General features: G+C 44.2%; 1 protein-coding gene across 1 annotated transcript in view; it reads right to left on the bottom strand.

The window, feature by feature from the left end:
- Nucleotides 1-2622: 2622 nt before the first annotated feature.
- Nucleotides 2623-19175, bottom strand: part of CD9 (CD9 molecule) — a 31169-nt gene continuing 14616 nt past the window's right edge. Inside the window, exons 2-8 of the mRNA XM_081911897.1 lie at nucleotides 11873-11975; nucleotides 9954-10051; nucleotides 8275-8349; nucleotides 6658-6750; nucleotides 4588-4680; nucleotides 3847-3930; nucleotides 2623-2993 (exon numbers count right to left, since the gene is read on the bottom strand). Coding sequence (XP_081768023.1) covers nucleotides 2928-2993; nucleotides 3847-3930; nucleotides 4588-4680; nucleotides 6658-6750; nucleotides 8275-8349; nucleotides 9954-10051; nucleotides 11873-11975 — 612 coding nt within the window. The 3' untranslated portion in view covers nucleotides 2623-2927. The remainder of the gene's footprint in view (nucleotides 2994-3846; nucleotides 3931-4587; nucleotides 4681-6657; nucleotides 6751-8274; nucleotides 8350-9953; nucleotides 10052-11872; nucleotides 11976-19175) is intronic.

Here is a 19175-nt window from a genome sequence, read left to right as displayed (position 1 = left end):
TCAAAGCCCATGACACCTTTGGTAAAGGCTGTTCTCTTCCTTTGGAAGACGATCATCAGGCATCTGCACAACATGATCAGTCCAGCGAAGTTGATGTTGAAGAATCATTGCTTCAACACTGGTGTGCCCAGACCTGCAGTCTACATTCCATTTTTTCTGCTATGTTTTTACAAAAGCTTTGTTTCTCTCTTTAGACAGAATTCTGTAGACAACTGAAAATTACCGTATATACTCAAATACAGTGGTGCCCCGCAAGACGAATGCCTCGCAAGACGGAAAACCCGCTAGACGAAAGGGTTTTCAGTTTTGGAGGTGCTTTGCAAAACGAATTTCCTATGGGCTTGCTTCGCAAGACGAAAATGTATTGCGAGTTCCTGCGGGGTTTTTTCCCTCTCCCCCCCCTTTTTCCCAAGCCACTAAGCCGCTTATCAGCTGATCCGCTAAGCCGCTTATCAGCTGATCCGCTAAGCCGCTTATCAGCTGATCCGCTAAGCCGCTTATCAGCTGATCCGCTAAGCCGCTTATCAGCTGATCCGCTAAGCCGCTTATCAGCTGATCCGCTAAGCCGCTTATCAGCTGATCCGCTAAGCCGCTAAACAGCTGATCCGCTAAGCCGCTAAACAGCTGATCCGCTAAGCCGCTTATCAGCTGATTTGCCAAGCCGCTTAACAGCTGATCCGCTAAGCCACTAATAGCGCTAATCCGCTAGGCCGCTAATGGGCTTGCTTCGCAAGACGAAAAAACTGCAAGACGAAGAGACTCGCGGAACGGATTCTTTTCGTCTTGCGAGGCACCACTGTATAAGCCGACCCAAATATAAGCCGAGGCACCTAATTTTACCACAAAAAACTGGGAAAACCTATTGACTCGCGTATATGCCAGTTCACCACACCACAATAAAAAATGTGCTGAAAAGGTAGGCTTATACTTGAGTATATACAGTATGCATTTCACATTGGGTATGAGGGAGTTGGGTATGTTTAGCCTGGAAATGAGTTTGAGAGGAGATACGAGAGACATCTTCAAATATCTAAAGGACTGTCACATGGAAGAGGGAGGAAACTTGCCTTCTCCTGCTCTGGTGGGTGGGACCCGAAACAATGGATTCAAGTTACAAGACATGAGATTCTGGCTAAACATCAGGAAAAGCTTTCTGGCAATAAGAGCTGTTTGACAGTGGAATGGGTTCCCTAAAGAGGCTGTGGACTCTGCTTCTTTGAAGGTTTTTAAGCAGGGATTGGATGGCCATCAGTCAAGGATGCTTTAGGTGAGATTTCTGCAATGCAGGGGGTTGGACTAGATAACCCTTGGGGTCCCTTCCATCTCTACAATTCTATGATTTAGGTCTTGAGTATAAAATGCGAACCCATCTGCATAAATTCTGTCCAAATGTTTTGACTCATCTCTTCATGTCTGTCATGTTTTCTTCCCCAGCACCACAGTGATCCATGCAACGGTCACCTCCAGGGCTTGACTACTGTAATTCGCTCTACCCGGGGCTGCCCTTGAAGCTGACCCAGAAACTCCAGCGGGTGCAGAATGCTTCAGCCAGGCTCCTCATGGGGTCTCTGCCATGGGAGCATATTCACCCAGTGCTTTTCCAGCTGCACTGGCTCCCGGTGGAGTACAGGGTCAGATTGAAGGTGCTGGTTTGGACCTTTAAAGCCCTTCACGGCCTAGGACCCTCGCACCTATGGGACCGCCTCTCCTGGTATGCCCTGCGGTCGATAAATAGCAAGGGTCCTGGACCCTAAGGAAGTCAGATTAGCCTCAACCAGAGCCAGGGCCTTTTCAACACTGGCCCCGGCCTGGTGGAACGCTCTGCCTCACGAGACCAGGGCCCTGCAGGATCTGATTTCTTTCCGCAGGGCCTGTAAGACAGAGTTGTTCCGCCTGGCCTTTGGCTTGGAGCCAATTTGATTCCCTCCCTCTCTTTCTTTTTTCTTTTTTCTTTTCCTTCTCCTCTTGCGAAGAGGCTACATTTTAATATTTTAATGTTTCTATATTTTAATGTTGTATTTTAATTTTGTTTTTAAGCTAGAACTTTGGCAGTGGCAAAGTTTTTATCGGTAGTTGCAAGAACAAATGAGCCCTTTATTCCAAACAAAGTGCTTGATTAACCTGGAGGTAGGCTGTATGAACTTTGTATTGATTTGTAATGTTTTGTTGGTCTCTGGACCGTAATAAAGATTGTTGTTGTTGTTGTTGTTGTAATCATTCAACTTGTTTTTATTAATGCTTGTAAGCCACTCTGAGCCCGGCCTTGGCTGGGGAGGGCGGGGTATAAATAAAAATTATTATACTCCTCTGCATGGATATTCATTGTCAGTAACCATCCATTAAATCACTTCCAATATATATCTAAAATAATTTCAATTATTAGTTGGTTGCTCATGAATAGGATGCTTAAGTTTAATATTTGCTACCCACCAAGTCTGTTAAAGTAATGGGAGAAAAGAGTCAGGATCTCACCCACATGCAAGAAACATTTTCAGTATTTGAGGATTTTGCTAAGAAATACCATGAAAAAACAATTTAGCCCTCATTTCCCCTACTGTTTCAGAATCAGTACACTGAAAAGAAAGGCACTTTTTTAAAAAAATAAAAATAAAAGTCACTATCTGTTCTTAAATCTTTATTAAGTATCAAATTTTCTCCAATGTAAGTTACATCCCAATTGTTAAGTCTGAATAAAGAAGACAAACCCTTATATACAAGTTGTTAGACTTTAGCTTAACAAATATAGTACCTTCTCAAAATTAGATTTCTTTTAAACTTTTATAAACAAAGCATAAAAACGAAGATCAGAACTAAATAAAGCATTTTTAAAACAAATATATAACTTTAGAAATGACTTTCAGAATGCTAAAGTGAATAACTGGAGATTCCTTGAGTGCTGCTAACGTCCCACTCTGCCTGAGGCTCCTTTAGACCATTTCTCGGTTTCTACGAATAGCACAGCAAAGGATCATGCTGAAAATCATACCGAAGATCTAAAAAAAGGAAAGACACACAATTGGCAAAGTTTCTCCTTGAAGAATACCATGAAGGAGATCAGCGAATTAAATAATTTTGGTTTAGGTTTAAAACTGCAATGGTTCAAAGCCAGTGATGGTTTGGAAAGCAGTTCAGCACCGCTGAAGTTCTGAAGTGCCCTCAATCCTCCCATCTTGCAGGAGAGTAGGTCACACCAGCCACTGAGCTTCACAGTGCTTGCCACCGCTGGTTTTCTCTCAGCAGGCTTCCCACTGTTGGGCAATTGGGCCTGTTGATGGCTTTTACACGTAAGGGCCTTTTCAGTAGTGGCACCCGCCCTGTGGAACGCCCTCCCATCAGATGTCAAAGAGATAAACAACTGTCTAATGTTTGGAAGACCTTTAAGGCAGCCCTGTTTAGGGAAGTTTTTAATGACTGGTGTTTTACAGTGGTACCTCGGGTTAAGTATTTAATTCATTCTGGAGGTCCGTCCTTAACCTGAAACTGTTCTTAACCTGAAGCACCACTTTAGCTAATGGGGCCTCCCACTGATGCCGCCGGAGCACGATTTCTGTTCTCATCCTGAAGCAAAGTTCTTAACCTGAAGCACTATTAGCGTTAGCGGAGTCTGTAATCTGAAGCGCATGTAACCTGAAGCGTATGTAACCCGAGGTACCACTGTATTGCATTTTAAATCCTTATTGGAAGCCGGCCAGAGTGGCTGGGGAAACGCAGCCAGATGGGCGGGGTATGAATAATTAAATAGCATTATTATTATTATTTATTATTATTATCTTACAAAGAACGCCATGCTTGGCATTATGCAACATGCACCTATATGCCAACCTTACGGAAAATGCTGGTACTTACCATCACCACACCAACACCAATGCCAACTGCCCCAATCACATTCAGCTTTTTGGTGAAGACTTCCTCAATGACCGTAGGGCATGCCTGGAAGAAAAACCAATCCTTCACCTTGTGTACTCTTATACATTAGGGTTACCAGACGTCCCCGGTTCCTGGGGACAGTCCCCGGATTTGCAAATCTGTCCCCAGGAAACATGGCAGCGGCAACCTCAGCGGTTGTGCAAAACATATCATATGAGGACGTGAGGGAAAATGGCGGGCGCCATGGCAGCAAGCAGCTCCTGATGCCAGCCAGAGCCAACTGCGCTACCAGGCTGGCCCCAGGCTGCTGACTGCTACTGCTGAAGAGGAACCAGGGATGTCCTGTGGTACAGATCTCCTGCCCCCTTCCCCCTTTGTTTTGACTGATGGGGGAGGCTCAGGAGTTGTGGGTGGCCGGACGTTGTCCGGTTTAAAAAAAACTCTGTGCATTTGTTTCACAGGGTGCGAAAGAAGGGCTTTGCACCTTTATACAATATGCATGTGTGTTTGGACCCAGGGTCTTTTGCCTCACCATCCCCACTACTGACTCCCTGTTGCTACTCAGCTTCAAAAAAATAATTAAAAAGGGTCTCCAGATTCATTGGAAAAAAAATCTGGTAACCATATTATACATGCAAGCACCAAAGAGATGTAATTTGCCATATTATGCTCAGATTTAGTAACACGAGGCATGTCCCTATCTGCGGCACAACGACATACCTGTAGCTGAATGGTTTCGAGGACACCGCTCTGTTTGGGACAGGTGTCTTCAATTGCTGCCTCAATAGCCCCTGTGAGGCCACAGCAGTTCAGCTAGAGCAGAGAGAAAAGTTACATTTCAGTTGTGTTTCAAAATACGGATGAAACATACAAGTCAACAGATCTGGGTAAATTATCAGTTTGAAGGACTTTGCTGAAATAAGATCTTATTTGAAAACATGCCTTTAGAAAAACCTACAAACCATTGAAGCCTCCTGTGCAGTAAAACTTCTCTAGAACTTAGTATAGTTATGCTCTTGCCCAGATTCGGCCAAAGAACAACTGCATGTAGATTCACACTTCCATGCAAGCCGTCAATATGAACGTGCACTGGAAACACCCCACCTCACTGGAAACACCCCAGCCCACCCGTCCTTATCCCGGTCTCCAGCAGGGGCCTGGATGAAGAGACTAGATGCTGCTGGTGAAAAACTGTCTTCACAGCTGAATACAAAGACTGGGAGACCAGGGTGCCTGAGGCAATTGGGCAAAAATTCCCAGAGGAACTTCTCAGAGCACCAGGACTGATCCAGCCAGCGTCTGGACCCTCAGCTGAGCTTGAAGAATCAGATGCCTGCCATAACACACCAACAGTCCAGCAGTACTGGGAGCACAACAGGCGGGAGGCTGTGGAACAAAGGAGGAGAAGGGCCTGTCTTCAGGCCAAAGGGGCTGGCCTTTTGTGTTTCTGAAACAGTCTCTAGGGGGTGAAGTCTGGAGGAGGTAAAGGTAAAGGGACTCCTGATCATTAGGTCCAGTCGTGGCCGGCTCTGGGCTTGCGGCGCTCATCTCGCTTTATTGACCGAGGGAGCCGGCGTACAGCTTCCAGGTCATGTGGCCAGCATGACTGAGCTGCTTCTGGCGAACCAGAGCAGTGCACGGAAATGCCATTTTACCTTCCCACCGGAAATAGTAGACCTATTTATCTACTTGCACTTTGACGTGCTTTCAAACTGCTAGGTTGGCAGGAGCAGGGACTGAACAATGGGAGCTCACCCCGTCATGGGGATTTGAACTGATCGGCAAGTCCTAGGCTCTGTGGTTTAACCCACAGCATCCCCCGCGTCCCCCTGGAGGAGGTAGTCTGGGGTTAACGGCATGAAAGGCCTGCCTGCTCCCCAACTTGGTCAGAGCAAGCTGCTCACTTGGAGCTATCCATGGGTCCAGCAACCTTTGAGCAGCCGTGTGCTGGAAGGGAACACAACACATCCAGACTACAATGAGCCCCAATGGTCTAGCTGGGAGCGACTGATGGTCATTCAAAGAAACAAAATGCAGATAGCACCCCTTTCACATTAAAGGTAAAGGACCCCTGGCAGTGAAGTCCAGTAGCGAACAACTCTGGGGTTGTGGCGCTCATCTCGCTTTACTGGCCGAGGGAGCCGACGTTTGTTCACAGACAGTTTTTCCGGGTCATGTGGCCAGCATGACTAAGCCACTTCTGGCAAAACCAGAGCAGCGCATGGAACCTTCCCACCGAAGCGGTACCTATTTATTTACTTGCACTTTGACGTGCTTTCGAACTGCTAGGTGGGCAGGAGCAGGGACCGAGCAACGGGAGCTCACCCCGTCGTGGGGATTCAAACTGCCGACCTTCCGATCGGCAAGCCCAAGAGGCTCAGTGGTTTAGACCACAGTGCTACCCATGTCCCAGATTAAGCTGTTGAAAATTGGGACTCCTGGCTTTCATTCCTAGCACTCGCTGGCTCAACAGAGATGGGATGTTTTTCAATCTCTTAGGCATGGTTAAGAGATTTGGAAACTCCCCCACCCCACCCCCCAAACTCACAAGCACCTCCTCCCCTCCCCTCCCCCATTTCAATTCTCCTCCAACTACGGACAGTGTTTGTGACGGATGCAACTTGAGCACCAACCACAGTCGCTTTTAAACACATTTGGTGAGGATGTTAACATCAACTATAGGTAGCACTTGTCCAGGAGGGGAAAATGCAAACAGTCCCATCATGGATAAGAGCTCTGAACTGGTTACAGAAGCAAAGAAAAAAATAGTTGAGATCTGATCTGGCTTACCGCGCCCTGAATGGCTCTCAGCGTTTCTTTGGTGGCAGGTTCCCTTCGTTTGTCGTATACTGATTTATAAAAGTCCTGCACCTCCTTAACAATCTAAAAACACAAACAACATAATAATTTACCCCAATAATGATGATAGTGGTTACATTAATCTTTTTGCTTAAAAAGGAGAAGCTGGAATATGCTGTCTACGAAGAACCCCTCCTCATTAGAATCGTCGGTTGAACTGACCCAAGCAGGATGATTAAGGTCTGTGTGGAGATAAACTTTAACCAAAAGTATGCTTTATGGAGATTGAGAAGCAATAAGAGCTTTTGGAATGGCGCAGCAATTAATTCGGAGTCGCCATCTTGCCAAAGGATTTATAGCCGGGAGGAAGAAGGGACTTGTTTTCAGACTACATTCCTGGTGAATCTCCTCAAAGGTTTTGAGAAAGGAGGCAGATTGGTGAAGATTAATGACGCTAAGACTGTTTTGATGTATGGAAGTGATGTTATATGGAAAACGTCTGGATATGGCTACTGGATAAAAGAAAATATATCCACGCAGGATTACAAACTGTACTAACCAGCTTGTGCAGACTATCAGAGGTCACAAAGAGAAAGGAAAAATATATGAAAATAACAACAAGAGATGTGGCAAAACAATAAGAGAGGACTGGATAGTACTGTGAACATCATAAGGTTAGATTTGTGGACATTAAAACAGCAGTAAGAAGCAAGAAGTTGATTGGATCCCCTTCGGAACTTGAAATATGGGTACCCCCAACAAAAATTTAAAATTCAGCTCTGTAATTTGGAATTTATGTAATTTGGTTTGATTTGATGTGATTGATCGGTTAATAAAAAATTATTCTTAAAAAAAAAAAGGAATATGCCGTCTATGACATGACTGCTGGAGTCCTTCAGGCTAATCTCCAAAACATTCCTTGCCCTCCCCGCAAATCTAACTTGGCCATATCTAGGGGCCTAATGTCTACAGAGGGACAGGAAAGGAGGACAATAGGTGACTAGTACTTGTGTAGCTTTGAATTCTCAGTTGGGGTTAAAGCAGAAAACCGTGGTTGCATCTAGGTCTAAGTGGTGTGTCCCGCATCAATCAGATGTCAGGGGTGGGGAGGCGGCCCCTATTCTACCAAAAAGGAATGCTTGGAATAAGGAAATATGATGTACGCCTTGTGCTATCTTAAAGACTGACAGGTTTATTATTGGTTGTCAGACTCGATTTGGGGGACACAGTTTTGTCTTGGTTCCAGTCCTTTCTGGCCAGGACAGAGCCTGTTGGTGGTGCTAGTGGACTGTTGCTGTATCTCATGGCCTTCTGCTTATGGGGTGCTTCAAGTTCTATTCTGTCCCCCTCAGTAATTCTTATTATTACTACTACACTACTACTACTACTACTATTACTACAACTACAGCCCCCATAGTAAACCATTGGGGAAAATCACATGGAGGTTCCAGTTGCCAAGTCCCGAAAATGCTGGTGACCCAAAACTCTACTTCAAGTTTCTATCTGCTAATCCTGAGCAGATTATTTGGAGGCAGAATTTTGGATGTATAATTCTGTTATAATTCTAGATGGCATATAAAATCAACTTTAAAAAGATGTCTGCCTTACCTTTTCCTTGTTTGAGAATCCCAAGATGGCAGCAGCTACTTCAAGGGCAAAAATCACAAGAAGGAAGGTAAAAAACTAGAGGCAAAGGAGACGAGAGAGATTTTGAGTAAGGTCATGGCTGAACAATGGTTTATAAAACCATGAGACGGTAATACTTAACAAGTCTATAGATAGGGCTTTAGAATGCTCTGCGTGCTTCGAAAACTTTATCTCCATTACCGTATCACAGTCACCTTCCAAGGCAGGACAGCAGGCTAAGTGTAGCAGCTCATGTAAGACCACTGAGGACATTGGAGGAGACATAGGAACTAATGGCTTCCTAGCTGACACTTGCGCTGCCCAATCCTACTATATATGTACAGCGACCAACGGAATGGCGTCACTTCTGTTCCTGTATCTGAGAAGTCCAAAAAGTAATGCCGTGCACTGAGAAGCCCCGAGCCTCACAGACTTGGAGCTGTGCTCCACATGGGTACTTATTGGGAAATTCCATGGGCTGCAACCAAAGCCTTAAATGGCTGTTCTAAATCACAGAAGCCCATAGAAAGGAGGACGAATTAGGGAGTGGAAATAGTTCAAAGGCAAATTATATCAAGACTTCCCAGAAGGAAGTAGATTTTAATCCCCGGCACCTCCAATTAAAAGGGATCCTCAGGTAGCAAAACTAGGGAAGCCTACTTGGAGAACTTTTACTGGAAGTAGGGAGCACTGGGCTCAAGGTCTAACCGTGCAGGGGTCAGCAAACTATTTCAGCCGTGGGCCGATCCACCATCCCTCAGACCATGTAGTGGGCCGGACTATATTTTTGGAAAAGAAATGAACCAATTCCTATGCCCCACAAATAACCCAGAGATGCATTTTAAATAAAAGGACACATTCGACTCATGTAAAAACACGCTGATTTCCAGACTGTCCGTGGGCTGGACTGAGAAGGCGATTGGGCCGCATCCGGCTCCCGGGCCTTAGGTTGCCTACCCCTGGCTCTAACGTGAATGAGTTTCACCACATGTAGGAGGATCCAGTTCTGTGACATAAACATTGAAATCTACCGTATTTTTCGCACCATAGGGCACACCGCCCCATAGGACGAACCTAGTTTTTTTGGGGGGGGAAATAAAGAAAAAAAAATATTTCCCCCGCAGGCACGGGGCTGGTGCGGGGGAACAGCCCCGAGAACAGCCTGCTATCCGCAAGCCTAGGGAGCCCGGCAGGAAGTCGCACCGGTCTCCCCAGGCTTGCGGAGAGCTGCGTGAAGCCCGGGCGCGCTCTTCAGCATGCCCCAGGCTTCGGAATTCAGGCAGCTGTGCGCAACCCTTGGGAGACCGGTGCGACTTCGCGCCGGGCTCCTGAGGGCTGCGCAGCTTCCTGAAGCCTGGAGAGCAAGAGGGGTCGGTGCGCACCGACCCCCCTCGCTCTCCAGGCTTCAGTGAAAGCGTGCATTCGCCCCATAGGATGCACGCACATTTCCCCTTCATTTTTGCAAGGAGAAAAGTGTGTCCTATAGGGCGAAAAATACGGTAACTTGTGTTGGCCACTTTTGCACAGTGTGCATTCTAGGAGGAGTTTATGTGCATTGTGAAGGAAAGTACTTCCTTTTGAAAACAGGATCCAGAAAGAATTCAGCAGACATGAAAGTGATATACCCTTCTTCCTACCGTAGAAACTAACGCCACACTTACCAAACCAAGCATGCACTGGGACTCCTGTATCGCTCCACAGCATCCCAAGAAACCAACCAGCATTATGAGGGCACCAGCTCCAATTAGAACGTAAACCCCTGGAGGAAGAGGGATTTAAAAAAATCAAAACAGAGAAGATTTATTCTCAACCAAAACTTCACATTTTCCAAGTTTGAACAACATGAAGGCTACCAGCTACACTGCCACTACTATTTATGTATTGCATTTATGTACCACTTTTTCTTCCAAGGACCTCGAGGTTGTGTACATGGTTACACTAGCACCATTATTGTTGCTTCTTTAAAAAGAAAGCACTACTAGCAGTGTTTCAGAACAAGTCTCTATAATAATGGGTTTTTGGTGGCGAGTGCAGAGGACGGGGGGAAGGCTATTTTGTCTATTCCCGTAAAAGAAATCAGTCGCTTTTCTTATCACCAGAAAAGGTTTGCAACAGTCCTTTTTAAGAGTTTTTCCCTCCTGACTAGAGACTCCCTCCTGACCCATCAAAGGTTATTTATCAGTTGTGCAAACCTTAATAATCCAGCTTCTGGACTCATCAAGACCCCAATTGCATCTGCAAATGTCTGCAAGCAGCCAGCACCTTCAACTCCTGCAGTCGGTCAGACAAAATGGCCATTCTCAGCCAATGGCCTTTAGATGACCACTTTACCCATAAAGAAAGATCTTTGCAATATATGTTGTGGAGGGCTCAACACATCTGCATCACGGTAACTCTGTCCTCCTCCTAAGGAATCCATAAAATCCTCTGATTTTATTATCGGCTTCAGCACTGAACTATCAGTGTGAGAGATGACCTTTCCCCTCGTGCATGACCGGTGGGGTAGGCTCTCCAATATCTTCCCACAATGCTTGAGGCCATATGAGAAAGTTACAACTGGTGAGCCATTAGTGCAATTCAAAGAAGACCTATAAGGCAGAGCATGCCATCCACGTCTAGGGAGCATGGCATAAAATCCAGGCTGAATGCAATTCCAAAACACAAGAGGTTTAGCTGATGACATGTACATGGGGAAGAAGAAGAAGAAGAAGAAGAAGAAGAAGAAGAAGAAGAAGAAGAAGAAGAAGCCCAACAGATCGAAACTTCTGCCAGACAAGGACAAGGAAAACACCTTCATGGGGTTTTGATGGAATATATAACCATTAATAACTTTGCCAGTGTGTCAGTGGTCTGGGGATTATCTAAGAAAAAACTGACACTGGTTGGTACATTGGGAGGGGAGGGGAGGAAGCAAGGGAGAAAATCCAACAGACTTCTTTGTCCGCAAATCCAATGTACCTACAGTGGGACCGTCAAAAGAAAGACAGCAATTTCCATTTCTTCAAGGCATAGTAATCTAAGACCAGGATTCCATGCCTGGGATCATCCCTGCCCCAAAGTATTCTAAGGCTGCTTTTCGGGGGAAAACTAAAGATCAAAACAGTACAAAATATAATAATTATTTTACTATATTAATATTAAAGGTCTTTCCCAAGAGTGGCTTGGCTTGCTTTGTGCTAGAATCTCTTAAGGTGTATCCTTAGCGGTGATCATGAGATATCAAAGTATCCAATTTTCTGCCAAGGGGTGGCATATCTACACAATTTCAGATTTCCAGCTAGTGCAGAAGTGCCATATCCTTTTTAGGGTGCACACTAGACCCCTGTTTCCAGCTGGGAGATATCTTTGTGTACATTTTTAGAGACCAAGGAATCTGAGATGGCACATATAAAAAAATTTCACTTTGCCAAGGGCAAGGAAACACCCTAATAATTTTGGTATCTATGTGAACAGGTCATTCCGTACCAAGAATCTTTACATATCTTATCATTGGTTTCTTTAGTCACTGTTAATACTTTTAAAAGTAGTGTAGGTATCAGGTATACTGTTCATACCATTGAGCAATAATTTTACAACATACCTGTATAGAATGTATTGTTATTCTCCTCCTGATCAAAAATATCTTTTGTCTGTTTATCAAATCGAAGCCATAGTCCAATTGCAAGGACTGCCGTTCCTGCAAGCTATGGAGAAAGGGGTGGGGAACAAAAAAAAGAGAACATTTTAATTATGCATTTTACCATTTTAGGTATATACCAAGTCAATTTTGGACAGTCCTCAGGTATTATTGACTTTTAAAATACCCATATGCATTAGACTAATTGGTTTTCAAACTTGTGGTCCTTTGGAAGCTGATATCATGAGAAGGGCTCTCCACACTGTTCCCTGGGCAGTGTGGAGAGCACTTTGGGTGAAAACACATGGGTCCAGTGGTGTAGCGTGGGTTGTCAACACCCGGGGCAAGGCAAGTAATTTGTGCCCCCTAACCCGTGGATTTGCGCCCCCTAACCCGTGGATTTGCACCCCCTAACCCTAACCCCCAGATGTTGCGCCCGGCTCCCCCTGCACCCCCCACGCTACGCCACTGCATGGGTCACCAATTAATATAGTCCTGTGGCCACAGGTTTCACAAAAACAGGGAAGAGTGAAACTGCATTTTTGTTTAAATGGCTGAAGCCATCTGCCAAATCATACTGATCCTTGAGCATGCCAATACGTTTACACCTTTCGCAATAAACATGTGGTTTATGTAGAAATAAGAGTTTGTAAGAGAAAAGCAATGACACACCTAGACAGCATCTTAAAAAGCAGAGACATCACCTTGCCAACAAAGGTCCGTATAGTTAAAGCTATGGTTTTCCCAGTAGTGATGTATGGAAGTGAGAGCTGGACCATAAAGAAGGCTGATTGCCAAAGAATTGATGCTTTTGAATTCTGGTGCTGGAGGAGACTCTTGAGAGTCCCATGGACTGCAAGAAGATCAAACCTACACTAGTACTACGACCTACTAACTATAAGAAAATCAAACCTATCCATTCTTAAGGAAATCAGCTCTGACTGCTCATTGGAAGGACAGATCCTGAAGCTGAGGCTCCAATACTTTGGCCACCTCATGAGAAGAGAAGACTCCCTGGAAAAGACTGTGATGTTGGGAAAGATTGAGGGCACAAGGAGAAGGGGATGACAGAGGATGAGATGGTTGGACAGTGTTCTCGAAGCTACCAGCATGAGTTTGACCAGCCTGTGGGAGACAGTGGAAGACAGGAGTGCCTGGAGTGCTCTGGTCCATGGGATCACGAAGAGTCGGACATGGCTAAACGACTAAACAACAAGAGTTTGTAAGAACGTTAAGTAGAATTCTGCTGGGGTAACAGATATAAGATGTAAGAATTGCCTGTTTTGATTCAAAACAAGAGAGGCCCATCTACTACCATCTACTGTTTTCAAGAGCTGCCAACCAAATGTCCTTGGAATCTCTCAGGCAAGCCATAATCATTTGCCGCAAGCATCAGTACTTGGTCATTATGGCAGAACAGGAATTCTAGAAATCTTGGGTGGCAAATACAGGATCCCAGGATGGTTCTCTTTTAAAAAAGAGGGTTGGAGGCGAATAAGAGACAAGAGAAAAAGCTTGAAGGGGAGCTGCTCACGTATCTTTTGCCTCTCCCCATCCCAAACTCTGAAAAGTTACAGGTTTCTTAAGGGTGTCCTCAAGCTTTCCTAATTCACTGCAAAGTTGTACAATTTGTGTTATGAAGATTATTAAATTCTGGACACAAGACTGCCATTCATTATATTAATAACAACAATAAACAACAATAACTCAACTACTATTACTAAATGTTTCTATACTCATGTCTCCGAAAACTGAGATTCTACGAATGAATGCCAGCACTTTACAGCTTTCTAAGGTGAGCTTTCGAAGATGCGCATTCTGCTGTTGTGGAAGGTCTGGCTGAGCTGGTTGGGCCTCATTGCCACACTGTGATCTGCAAATGCTCTCCAGAACGCACAGCCAGCACAATGTACATTGCAGAAGCTTGGTAGAATTTCTTCTTTTTGAAGGAAGCTTGTCACTAATCTTGTCTCTGAGAAACCCCTTAGTTTTCCAGATGGTAGTTTGAAACCTGCAAACCCTTCTAGGGTATGGAAGCACCAGTGCCAGATCACAGAAGATCCAATTCAAGGACACACTGTTTCATCTCTGAAAGCCCAATTATTATTGGGTACAAGGTGTTCCCTGGAGAAGACCATTAAACCACTGCATAAATGGTTTTAAGAGAAGAATTCACAATAACGTGTCCTTGCAACATTTCAGAAATTTATCTTTTTATATATAAAAAAATTCAATTTACAAATGTGTGTTAATCCATTTTAAAGTCTTAGATATATAAAATAGATGTTCATAAATGCACCAACAAACACATACAAATATATGGTATCTCTGAAGAAGTGTGCATGCACATGTAAGCTTATACCAAGAACAAACTTAGTTGGTCTCTAAGGTGCTACTGGACAATATATTCTTTTATATATTTCAACATACAAATATGTAAACCACATGTCTGAAACCCACAGAAAAGTCCTGAAACCATTTTCTCTCTTCCAAATTGACCTCAAATATTTCTCTGCCTCCCCATTGTCTCTTTGCTCACAAATCCTGTCTCAAGGGCACATTTAAGATGTGAATAGGGTGAGCCTGTGACCTGCATTCAGAAGTTGAGTAGTTATCATAACAAAAGAGTGGCCAGGATGCCCAGGTAATCCAATCAGGTAACCTGTCAGACAGGATAAAAACAAGGCACTCAGATTTCTGTTGTAGTCCACCCCTTCTCTGATGTATTAAGGGGGCGGTCTTGGGCTACACCCCTTCTGTGCTGTAGGTATGATGTATCTGGGGTGGGCAATTTCAAAGTCTATATAAGGGCTTGCACACCTTTGTCCAGGGTCCCTCCCCCCCTCCTGCTTTAATAAAGATCAGGCTTACTAGCTGCTTTGCTTCTCAATATTCTCTGGTTGGCCTCTGTTATTTTCTCCTACCAATAGAGAACCTACAAAAGGACCTCTATATGGGCTCTTGGGTACCCCAGAAGGGAAAAGGAGCAGTTTTTTCTCATAACACCTCCAAATTTAGGAACACAGGGAACTACTTTATGCAAGAGACCATTGATACATCTAGCTCATTACTGTGGAGGAGAAATGAAAGTACAAAGAAATTGAAAGTGAAAGAAAGAGAAATGTGTTTATGAGAAATGGTGGGTCCTGCAACTCTGGGCTGGGTGGAATGTAAGGTCTGCATAAACTGAACGCAACAGGCATCCTTCACCAGACCACGTAGGCTCTGGTAGTTTATCTCAAGACGTGATTATCTCCTAGGGGCAAACACACATACAAGAGGGAGGAAGACCAGATGATCATGTTTTGTGAGTGGAAAATTCCTACTATTCCCATGGGTATCTCTTTGCGTTATGTCACACTTAGTAGAAATAGGAGTGTGTTTTAGCTGCTGGGTGTCCCATTTGCCTCATTCACATGGTGAGAGCAAGTTGGGAAGCACTGCAAAGTTCTCACAAATGTGTCATTTTACTGACAACGGTTTCTGGAGTTCCATCGGCCACTGCAAACATCCTGGGTTGGGGGCTTGAATCCTGACACTTCCATAACAGTGACCTGCTACATGTAAAGCAGATTTATACCTGAGCCACAGCCCTTCCCTTTGCAATGGCTTGCTAGACGAGAAAGGAAGCGTCACAAATCCAATAAGAAGGTGAAAATGTTTGTAACATTTGATATCTCCTCAAACGCTAGTCTTTTCCCAATGGAGGCAGTTCATCCTAGAAAAACCTGTACAGTGGTACCTTGGTTTACAATCATAATCTGTTCCGGAGGTCCATTTGTAAACCAAAACAGGTTGTAACCCAAGGCGCGCTTTTGCCAATGGGACCTCCCAAAAAAATTTGTTCGTAATAAAAAAAAAGGGGTTGTAATCCAAAAAAAGGTTGCAAACCGGGACACGCACTTCGGGGTTTGACGTGTTTGTAATCCAAAACGTATGCAGACCAAGGGACCACTGTACCATGAAAGGAAGGCTGTACCATAGCGTACAGAGAAGGTGTCAGATTCAAGCCAGTGTTTGAAATTTGTCAGATGGCAGATGAAGGTGATGGACTATATGGGATTGGCAGAAATGACTGGCAGAATCCGAAACCAGGGAGAAGAGTCGGCGGAAGAAGATTGGAAGAAATTTAAAGACTATTTACAGAAATATTGCAAAATTAATGAATGTTAGAATGATGTTGGATAGAAATTAAGTGGCTTCTAGTTGTAATGCTTAAGAGAATATGAAAAAAAGGTTTAGAAATAGGTAAAAATTTAATGGTAAGGATTTGCTGAACTAACAATCTGAATTGGAATACAAAAAAGGGAGGTATGAGGAGGTCCGGGAAATAAGTTAAAGGAAAATAAGTAATGGAAACTCTCTGTGTTTTTAATTATTTTTATTTTTGGTATTTTTGGTATTTTTTCTTTTTATTTTTCATTGTATTATTATTGAAAATCTTAATAAATATTCTATAAAAAGAAAGAAAGAAAAGAAATTTGTCAGGCACATTTTGCACCTGGCTACCAAGTGAAGTTGCCTGGCGCCACGATGGTGCCTGGCATCTATACCATCTCAAGATGCAAGCCTGGGGATTCTTTAATCTCGACTGTTTTCACACACTATCAACACATCCTATAGACAAAGCAAAAAAAATCCTTCCAGTAGCACCTTAAAGACCAACTAAGTTAGTTCTTGGTATGAGCTTTCGTGTGCATGCACACTTCTTCAGATACACTGGACTGCAGTGTTTCTGAAGAAGTGTGCATGCACACGAAAGCTCATACCAAGAACTAACTTAGTTGGTCTTTAAGGTGCTACTGGAAGGATTTTTTTTGCTTTGACTATGGCAGACCAACACGGCTACCTATCTGTAACATCCTATAGAATTCTGTTATATTTTATCTGCACAGTCAGAATATTTCAGGAACCAAAAAGTCGTACAGTAGTACCTCATTTTGCGACCAGGATCCCTTCCAGAGCCCCGGTTGGTGGCCGGAAAGGATACTGGACAAAGCGCCACGTCTGCACGTGCACACAGAGAGATTTGTGCTTCTGAGCATGTGCGATTTAGCGCTTCTGCACATGCGCGAGCGGCGAACCCAGAAGTAACCCGTTCCGGTACTTCCGGGTTTGCCGCGGATGTTCAATGGAACAGGTGCTCGACGAGGCGGACGCTAGATGAGGTACCACTGTATTGAAAAATATGACTTTCATCTATTTCTTTTATCTCGCATTTAATTGCATTATGATCCGAAAGTATCTTTGCTTGAATTTCAATTTTTACAACTCTAGGTACTAATTTGCTGGATGTCCAAACATAGTCTATTCTTGCAGCTGATTGATTTGGTTCTGAAAAACGAGTCAATTGTTTTTCTAATATGACTTGCAAGCCATCTTCCCCTATAATGGACACGGCAACCCTGGTTTAAGGAGGCATTTGACATTTTCAACACAATTTGGGGTGGAAAGCTCAAATTCAACACCTACTTAACAAGGCCAAAACTCTGTCATATGCGCTCCTCCGATTCTTTTTTTCGGATGGAGCTTTGCATGTTCCCTCGGCCCTAAAGGTGTTCAAGGCAAAAGTGGTTGCCGTGCTTGCTTATGCTGCCCCGCTCTGGGCCGTGATGACAGATCTTGCTCCTCTTGAGACACTGCAAAATCAATTCCTACGTCGGCTCCTAATGCTCCCCCTGTGCGTAAGCAACGCAGCCATGCGACTAGAACTGAAGATCGCATCCTTAGAAACTTGCCTGTGGAAGCAAGTCTTCAATTATTGGTTATCATTGTGGCATAGATTACCAAACCACTACCTTGTCCAATGCTTATGGCGAGATGAATTCTCTAGCCTTTGGACTAGTAGAATTCATGCCAAACTCCTGAGCTATGGAATCTCTCCTTCAGATTCCCTAAAACTAGACCAAATTACTGCTCAAAGACTGATCCACCAAAGACTGGATGACATCGATCTACAGCGAAATTATATGCTGGGGGGAGGTGTTTGTTCGCCCCAGAACATTGGTATCACTTTAACTTACTGCGTTCCATCATACCTCTCCTCCCTTTCGACTGTTGCCCATAGACTGGCCTTCACCAAAGCGAGGTTCAACGTTTTTCCCTCCAACGTCCTGAGACATAGATTCTCAAAGGGCCAAGCCCCCGCCACGTGCGAATGTGATAAGGAGACGCCGGAGTCGCTCCAGCACATCATATTCACTTGCCCCCTGTTCAATGTGCCACGGGCAAATTTGTTGGGATCAATCATACAGAAACTAGAGGGTACCCCACCAAAATTCCACCTTGCTCAAATCTTGCAGGATAAGGATACTCATACGACCCTGAAAGTGGCTAGGTTCCTGGTCGCTGTCCTTACCCAAAAGCGACCCCAAGGAGCACTACAAGCTAACTAAGGCGTAGTATGCCATTCTACTTTATAGTATTTTATTGTTATAGTGGTGTTTTAGCGGCTGTTTTTTTTTCCCCACGTGCACAAGCTGTTATTTATGTGTTGTTTTTACCTGTATGGGCCTACGGCCGTAATAAATATTGTTGTTGTTGTTGACATCTAGCTTATATATCTGAGTTTCTAACATTGACTCAATCCCTGGCATTACCGGGTCAAGAAGGATATCAGTAGCAGGGCTGGGAAAGGCCTGTGCCTGAGATTTTGGTGAACCACTGCCAACTGGAACGGATGACGTAAGTCTTAAGTGGAACTTAAGATATTGCTAGAGGGGAGAGACTGATGGAACATCGAGGGCAAACCTTTTCCACCTGCCTCACGTCACCCCTTGCCTCAGACCTTTCTAAGGAGCAGCTGCCACCTAAGTATTTATTCTTGCTCTCTCCAGCATTTGTTGTGAGGGACTGCACTTTGCCCCTTTTTTTGCAGGAGCATGGCTGCATTGGGCTTTAAATATTTCTGAAATGTTTAAGATGTTGTTACCCTAATTTTTTATATTTTTTATTTTGTATTCTTTTTTTGTGCACAGCCTTGGGGGGCTCTCCCCCTTTTTGGGACGCATCTTATCAATAAACAGTAACGTAACATACTGGATGAGAGTTATCTAGCGCTTTATCATTACGTGGTGAAATATCACATGTTACAGTTCCATGTGTGAGCTGACCCAGAGAAGCAGCATGTGAGGCAGGTCTCACAAAAGCAACACAACACACAAACAGAGCCAATGCTTTAATTCTGTCAAGGTTTCTTTTGTAGCTTGAAAACACCTCTGATTACGATTACGATATCTTTATTGTCATTGTCCCTTGCAGAACAATG

This window comes from Podarcis melisellensis (genome assembly GCF_964234715.1).
Source record: "Podarcis melisellensis genome assembly, chromosome: 5".
Lineage (NCBI taxonomy): Eukaryota > Metazoa > Chordata > Lepidosauria > Squamata > Lacertidae > Podarcis > Podarcis melisellensis.
Note: the sequence above shows the minus strand (reverse complement) of the source record. Positions and strands in the feature narration are given on the sequence as shown.